The sequence below is a fragment of the Macaca nemestrina genome, chromosome 20 (assembly GCF_043159975.1).
Source record: "Macaca nemestrina isolate mMacNem1 chromosome 20, mMacNem.hap1, whole genome shotgun sequence".
In the NCBI taxonomy this organism is placed as follows: domain Eukaryota; kingdom Metazoa; phylum Chordata; class Mammalia; order Primates; family Cercopithecidae; genus Macaca; species Macaca nemestrina.
Genome location: NC_092144.1, coordinates 65,376,733 through 65,383,778, shown reverse-complemented (window position 1 = coordinate 65,383,778; position 7,046 = coordinate 65,376,733). Strand labels below are relative to the sequence as shown.

The window sequence follows — 7,046 nt, the reverse complement described above, 5'->3', positions numbered from 1 at the left end:
CTCCTCCCTGGTCCCTGAGTCCAGACCTCCTGCTCCCTTCTTTCCCAGGACCCAGACTCCAGTGTTGCAGCCCCTCCTCCCTCAGTGTCTGGGTTCCCAGAGCCCCCTCCTCCCTCAGCTGAGTCTCGGCTTGTCCTTGGTCCTCACTGCAGGGTGGTCCATCTTCTCAGCCCCGAGCTTGGGGCCTGTGTGGCACCTGGAGGGAACCTGATTGTGGAATTAGCCCGGTGAGCCAGTGGGGTGGAGGGCGGGGAACATCCCGGCTGGGGATCAAAATCTGGGTCCCTGACATGGCGCTTCCCATCTGCAGGTACCTGGTGGACGTGCGGCAGGAGCAGCTGCAGGGATTCAACACCCAGGTCCGGGAGCGAGCTCAGGCAGCGGGATTTGCTCCACAGACCGGGGCCAGGCCCTCAGAGACCTTCGCACGTTTCTGCAAGTCCCAGGACTCGGCTCTGGGCAGCACTGACCCAGCTGTGGAACCCGGAACTCCATCCCTTGACGTCCTGGCCCAGCCTCTTGAAGCCAGCAGCCCAGCCCCTGAGGGCCTGACCCAGCCTCTGCAGGGCGGGACCCCACACTGGGAGCCCTGCCAGCTGCCCTCTGAGTCTCCAGGTTCACTCTCAGAGGTTCTGGCTCAGCCCCAAGGGGCTTTGGCTCTGTCCAACTGTGAGTCAGACTCCAACACTGGAGTCTGACCCAACCCCTAGATACCCCTTATCTCCAACTTCCAAAGCCAGGTTGTAGGATGAGAACCCGCTGATACCATCCTAAGCCGGCTGCTAGAGTCCCCAATTTTATTCTAATCATTCCCACTCAGTACCCGCCACCCCCACCCTGGGAGTGTTGATAGAATTTCAAATTCTATTTCTGAGATTCTATTTCTAGAATTCTAGATTGTTCTCTCAGAATTCCAAATTCCACTTCTGAGGCCCTGAACCCAGTCTAGGATCGGACCCTGAGTCTCAAGCCCTTGACTTTGGCCCCCTTGTTCCCAGGCACCCTGTGGCTGGCTGGGGGCTGGGGTGTCTCCTCACCAGGGCCTGGTCAGCACCCAGATGGTTCAAGTAAAGCAAGTTATGTCCACCTCTCTGTGTCCAAGTGTCTTTCCTGTCCTATGTCCGTCTCCAGGGCTGGGAGAGAAAGACCCAGGAGTGGTGGACAGAGGAAGCCAGAAACCAGATTCCTGGGTTTCCGGGACTTGACCAGTGGGTCTAGGGAGAACAGGACTGGGGTCTGGACTGCTGGGTCTGAGGGAGGAGGGGCTGGGGGTCTGGACTCCCGGGTCTGAGGGAGGAGGGGCTGGGGGCCTGGACTCCCGGGTCTGAGGGAGGAGGGGCTGGGGCCTGGACTCCCAGGTCTGAGGGAGGAGGGGCTGGGGGTCTGGACTCCTGGGTCTGAGGGAGGAGGGGCTGGGGGCCTGGACTCCTGGGTCTGAGGGAGGAGGGGCTGGGGGTCTGGACTCCTGGGTCTGAGGGAGGAGGGGCTGGGGACCTGGACTCCTGGGTCTGAGGGAGGAGGGGCTGGGGATCTGGACTCCTGGGTCTGAGGGAAGAGGGGGCTGGGGGCCTGGACTCCTTGTCTGAGGGAGTGGCTGGGGTCTCCCAGGGTCCTAGGACTGAGGAAGGAGGGGGCTGGGAGGTTGGGCATTCTGTGGGTCTGAGGGAGGAGGGGTCTAGGACTCCAGGATCAGAGGGAGGAGGGTCCGGAGTCCTGTGCCCCGAGGTGGCTGGTGATCCAGCTGGAGCAGGGCCCACCCCACCCCTCACGTGCCCCGTTATCTCGCATGGTGGGCAGGGGAGGAGGAGGTGACAGTATATTTAGTCTCTGTCCTCGCCCTTTATCTCAGTGTCCTCGGGGAGTCTCAAGCAGCCGGGAGGAGACTGACTGTCCCTGGGACCCTGAAGGTCACCCAGGCGGTCCCCTCACTGACCCTCCAAACGCCCCTGTCCTCACCTCCTGCCATTCCCGGCCTGAGTCTCAGCATGGCGGATAAGTGAGTGATGCCCCAAGGCAGTGGGAGTTGGGGGCGACCTCTCAGGTTCCCAAGAGGGGTCAGAGCTGAGAGGCTGGACCCCTGGCCTGTGAGGTAGGGGTAGGGGCTCTTGGTTGAAGAAAGGAAGCGGGTTTGCGAGTCAGACTCCTGGAACCAGAGGAAGGGGAAGCGGTGTCCCCCGACCTCTTGGTCAGAGGGGCTTCCGGGGGTCCCTTAGGAGACAGACAGGACACAGCCCACCACTAACCCCCATCCCCGGTTTCTCTCCTTCCAGGAGCAGCGATGCGGTGAGAGCAGCAGGCTAAGGCGTGGCTGGGACCCCCAGGGCCAGGGTGGGCGCTGCAGTGAGGGGTCTGGGGCGGGAGGCTGCAGCCCTAGCAGAGGGTGCGGTTCGGTAAGGGCTGGGTGGGGTCTTGGTGGTGATGGGGTCCCCACTCCTCCAAACCCAGGCTGGGGAACCTCGCCCTGCACCAGCCCCAATCAGACGCCGCTCCTCCAACTACCGCGCTTACGCCACGGAGCCACACGCCAAGGTGGGAAGGGGCTTCCTGGGGGCCGAGTACAGGCGCTGGAAGGACCCGAGACCCTGGGAGTGGGGGGAGGAGCCAAGGCTACGAAGGGGGCGGGGACTACGCGGAGAGGCTTCAGGGGCGGAGTTTTGCAAAGGGTCACACTCGGATTGGTGACAGCCGCCTGTGGGCGTAGTTCCGTTGCCCTTGGATTTCCTTAGGGATAGATGGGAAGTGCCTATCCAAAGCCAGAGACCCGGATTGGTGGATGGGAATGAGGGGCGTGGCCTGTCATAGACTCAGGGCGCAAGTTGGAAGTGGGCCCAAATCTGGACCGGCTGGGGTTGCTGGGGGTGCCTTGAGGTCCCCTCCACCGTCGTCTCCGGATCCCCCTCCATGATGCTTCCTTGCTCCATCTCACCCTGGCAGAAAAAATCTAAGATCTCCGCCTCGAGAAAATTGCAGCTGAAGGTGAGCACGGGAGGTACAGGGAAGGAGCAGGCACGTGCTCAGGGGGCGGAGCTTGAGAGTGGGTGGGGCTTTCGGGGTAGGTGGGCGGGAGTGGGCGGGGTTTGGCCGCTCGGGGCGTGGCTTTATCGGGGAGTCCTGCTCCGGGTGGGGCGGGGCCTTGGAAAGGTGGAGACGAAACTCGAGGGTTTAGAAGGGCAGACGGGGTTCCCTACGCCTGGTCTTTTTCCTGATGCCCCGGGTGGGCTACGCTTCCCTGCCACCCCTCCGCAGACCCTGCTGCTGCAGATTGCAAAGCAGGAGCTGGAGCGAGAGGCGGAGGAGCGGCGCGGAGAGAAGGGGCGCGCTCTGAGCACGCGCTGCCAGCCGCTGGAGTTGGCTGGGCTGGGCTTCGCGGAGCTGCAGGTACCGGCTCCCAAGGCAGGTACTCCTGCCCAGCCTGGGATCCGAGGTTTCTAGTCCCCGGAATTCAGCAGAACAGCCTCTGTCCCCTCTTCTGCTCGGGACCCAGGCGTCCAATATGTCTGTCCTTACCCAATTCTATATGGTTCGTGGGACTCCCGGCCCCTAACACCCTTTGTGTGCAGGTCTCTGGAGTCTTGGCTCTAACCTACTCCTTCAGGATCATGTGGCCCTCCTATCCCAGACAGGGTCCAGGCCCCAGCCCCTCCTCCCTCAGAGCCGAATGTTCAGGCCTCAGCCCCTACTCCCTCAGACCCAGGAGTCCAGGCCCCAGCCCCTCCTCCCTCAGACCCAGGAGTCCAGGCCCCAGCCCCTCCTCCCTCAGACCCAGGAGTCCAGGCCCCAGCCCCTCCTCCCTCAGACCCAGGAGTCCAGGCCCCCAACTCCTCCTCTCTCAGACCCAGGAGTCCAGGCCCCCAGCCCCTCCTCCCTCAGACCCAGGGGTTCAGGTCTCCAGGCCTCCAGGCTTCCCCCAAAAACACACACCACGTTCCTCCTCCAGGACTTGTGCCGACAGCTCCATGCCCGTGTGGACAAGGTGGATGAAGAGAGATATGACATACAGGCAAAAGTCACCAAGAACATCACAGAGGTGGGACGCATGGGCAGCTCGGGTACCTTCGGGGTAGTGAGATACCTGGTATTTGGTCTCTGCCTGACCCCTTGCAGCTGCTTTTGGCTGCACATCCCAGGAGACCCAGGACAACTGTGAGCCTGGCAGGGCTGGGGCAGAAGGATGAGTACAATATAGTCAAGGAAAGCTGTTGTAGGCAGAGGGAACAGCACATGGAAGGCCATGGGTTGGGAAACAGAAAATATGTTAGTGAACATGTTCAGGGCATCACATATTGGTAAATTAGCTCAGGCATTGGCCAGGGAATTGTGATTTGCATGTAGCTGGACCAGGTTATGCCAGTGGTTTTGCGAGGTGAGGCTGGAGCGTATGAAGAGGGGGATTCAGTTCCAGGATTAGAAGCTTAGACTGGGAGCCTAAGCTGGGAAGAGACTGGATGAGGCCTCGGTACTGGAAGATGAGATAAGGAGAATAAAAAAGGAGTGTAGGGTGGAAGAGTTGGGTGAGGGGGAAATGGAGGCAGGAGTATACCCCTGTATACTGCCTCCCCCCAGATCGCAGATCTGACCCAGAAGATCTTTGACCTTCGGGGCAAGTTTAAGCGGCCCACCCTGCGGAGAGTGAGGATCTCTGCAGATGCCATGATGCAGGCACTGCTGGGGGCCCGGGCTAAGGAGTCCCTGGACCTGCGGGCCCACCTCAAGCAGGTGAAGAAGGAGGACACCGAGAAGGTGAGTGTGGGCTAAGGCCAGGAAAGAGAATGCTGAGGGGAAGGGCTGTGGGTACCAACAACCCTGGGGCCTAGCTGGAGGGCAGACGGTGCTTGAAGTTGGGGGTAGAAGCAGCTAGCTAGTACGGGGTCCTCCAAAATGCAAGAGGAAGACAGGAAGTACATTAGGGCTCCAGGAAGTCCATGTAAGAGCAAAGAGGTGCATGAAGGGCTGGGTGCAGGGGCTCATGCCTGTAATCTTTGAGATTTAAAAATTTTTTTTTTAATTTCCTTTTTTTTTTTTGAGATGGAGTCTCTGCTGCCCAGGCTGGAGTGCAATGACACCATCTCGGCTGCTGGAGTGCAGTGACGCCATCTCGGCTCACCGCAACCTCCGCCTCCCAGGATCAAGTGATTCTCATGCCTCAGCCTCCCAAGTAGCTGGGACTACAGGTGCACACCACCACGATATTGTTTTAATTTCTACAAATTTCTTTTTAAAATTGATTAGTCATGGTGGTGGCATGCAGCTTCTCAGGAGGCTGAGGCAGGAAGATCGCTTGAGCCCATGAGATCGAGGGTGCAGGGAGCTATGACTGTACCACTGCACTCCAGCCTGGGCAACACAGTAAGACCCTATCTTAAAGAAGAAGACAGGAAAGACAGGAGTGGATGCCTGAAACCATGGATTGTACTGAACCCTATATATAATTTTTTTCCTATACAAACCTATGTACCTATGATAAAGTTTCATTTCTAAATTAGACACAGTAAGAGATTAACAATAAATAATAATAAAAGAAGGCTGGGCATGGTGGCTCATGCCTGTAATCTCAACACTTTGGGATGCTAAGGCGGGCAGATTGCTTGAGCTCTGGAGTTTGAGACCAGCCTGGGAAGCATGGCGAGACCCCGTCTCTACAAAAAATACAAAAGTTGCCAGGTGTGGTGACTCACACCTGTAATCTCAGCGCTTTGGGAGGCCAAGGCAGGTGGATCATAAGGTCAGGAGTTTGAGACCAGCCTGGCCAACACAGTCAAACCCCATCTCTAGTAAAAATACAAAGATTCGCTGGGTGTGGTGGTGGATGCCTGTAATCCCAGCTACTTGGGAGGCTGAGGCAGGAGAATTGCTTGAACCTGGGAGGCAGAGGTTGCAGTGAGCTGAGATCTCACCACTGCACTCCAGCCCTGGCAACCGTGGGAGACTCCATCTCAAAAAAAAAAAAAAAAAAAAAAGTTAGCTGGGCATGATGGCACACACCTGTAGTCCCAGCTACTCAGGAGTCTGAGGTGAGAGGATAGCTTGAGCGCAGGAAGTTGAGGCTGCAGTGAGTCGAGATTGCACTCCAACTTGGGTGAGGGAACCAGACCCTGTCTCAAATAATAATAATAATAATAGTGAAATAGAACAATTATAACATATTGTAATAAAACTCATATGAATTGGTCTCTTTCTCAAAATATCCTATGGCCCTGTAGTCACCCTTCTTTTCCTTGTGATGTGAAATGACAGTGCCTATGTGCTGAGATGAAGTGAGGTGGATGACATAGGCATTGTGACCTAGCATTAGGCTAGGTCCTATGAGAATCCATCAAACTTATGAATTATTTCTGGAATTTTCCATTTAATACTTTTGGGCCATGGTTTACTGAAACCACACAAAGTAAAATTGCAGATAAGGATGAACTACTACAATAAGAAGGAAGGAGACAGGAAGTGCATAAGGCAGACAGAAAGTGTAGGGGAAAGATAGGAAGTGCAGGAAGGAGACAGGAAGTGGATAAGGAAAGACAGAAAGTACATGAGGGAGACAGGAAGTGCATGGGGAAAGACAGGAAATGCATGAGAAAAGACAGGAAGTGCTGGGGAAAGACAGGAAGTGCATGGGGGACAGGAAGTGCATGGGGGCACAGGAAGTACACGGGGAAAGACAGGAAGTGCTGGGGAAAGACAGGAAGTGCATGAGGGGGACAGGAAGTGCATGAGGGAGACAGGAAGTTATGGGGAAAATTGGCAGGGATTATCTTGAAAAGATGGGAAGTGCTCCAGAACTAGACACTTAGACAGGCATCCAGGGTAGAGTGGCCCCACAGGCTGGAGGGAAGACAGGGATTCTTGAGAGACTGGAGACCAGGAAGAGACCCTAATCTCTGACTCTATCGCCATCCTCCAGGAAAACCGGGAGGTGGGAGACTGGCGCAAGAACATCGATGCACTGAGTGGAATGGAGGGCCGCAAGAAAAAGTTTGAGGGCTGAGTCTTCCTACCTACTGCCCCCGCCCTGAGGAGGGCCCTGAGGAATAAAGCTTCTCTCTGAGCTGAAA

At 56.9% G+C, this 7,046-nt stretch overlaps 2 protein-coding genes across 2 annotated transcripts in view; both read left to right on the top strand.

Moving 5' to 3' along the window:
* The window catches only part of LOC105496972 (dynein axonemal assembly factor 3), a 9,047-nt gene extending 7,957 nt beyond the window's left edge, over window positions 1–1,090 (top strand). The window contains exons 9-10 of the mRNA XM_071086217.1: window positions 20–227; window positions 311–1,090. Coding sequence (XP_070942318.1) covers window positions 20–227; window positions 311–698 — 596 coding nt within the window. The 3' untranslated portion in view covers window positions 699–1,090. The remainder of the gene's footprint in view (window positions 1–19; window positions 228–310) is intronic.
* Window positions 1,091–1,834: 744 nt separating this feature from the next.
* LOC105496973 (troponin I3, cardiac type) lies at window positions 1,835–7,046 on the top strand. Its single transcript, XM_011767610.2, has 8 exons — window positions 1,835–1,996; window positions 2,271–2,283; window positions 2,446–2,529; window positions 2,935–2,976; window positions 3,247–3,378; window positions 3,938–4,027; window positions 4,564–4,740; window positions 6,896–7,046. The coding sequence occupies exons 1-8, from the start codon at window positions 1,986–1,988 to the stop codon at window positions 6,977–6,979; spliced, it is 633 nt and encodes a 210-aa protein (XP_011765912.1). The 5' UTR covers window positions 1,835–1,985; the 3' UTR covers window positions 6,980–7,046.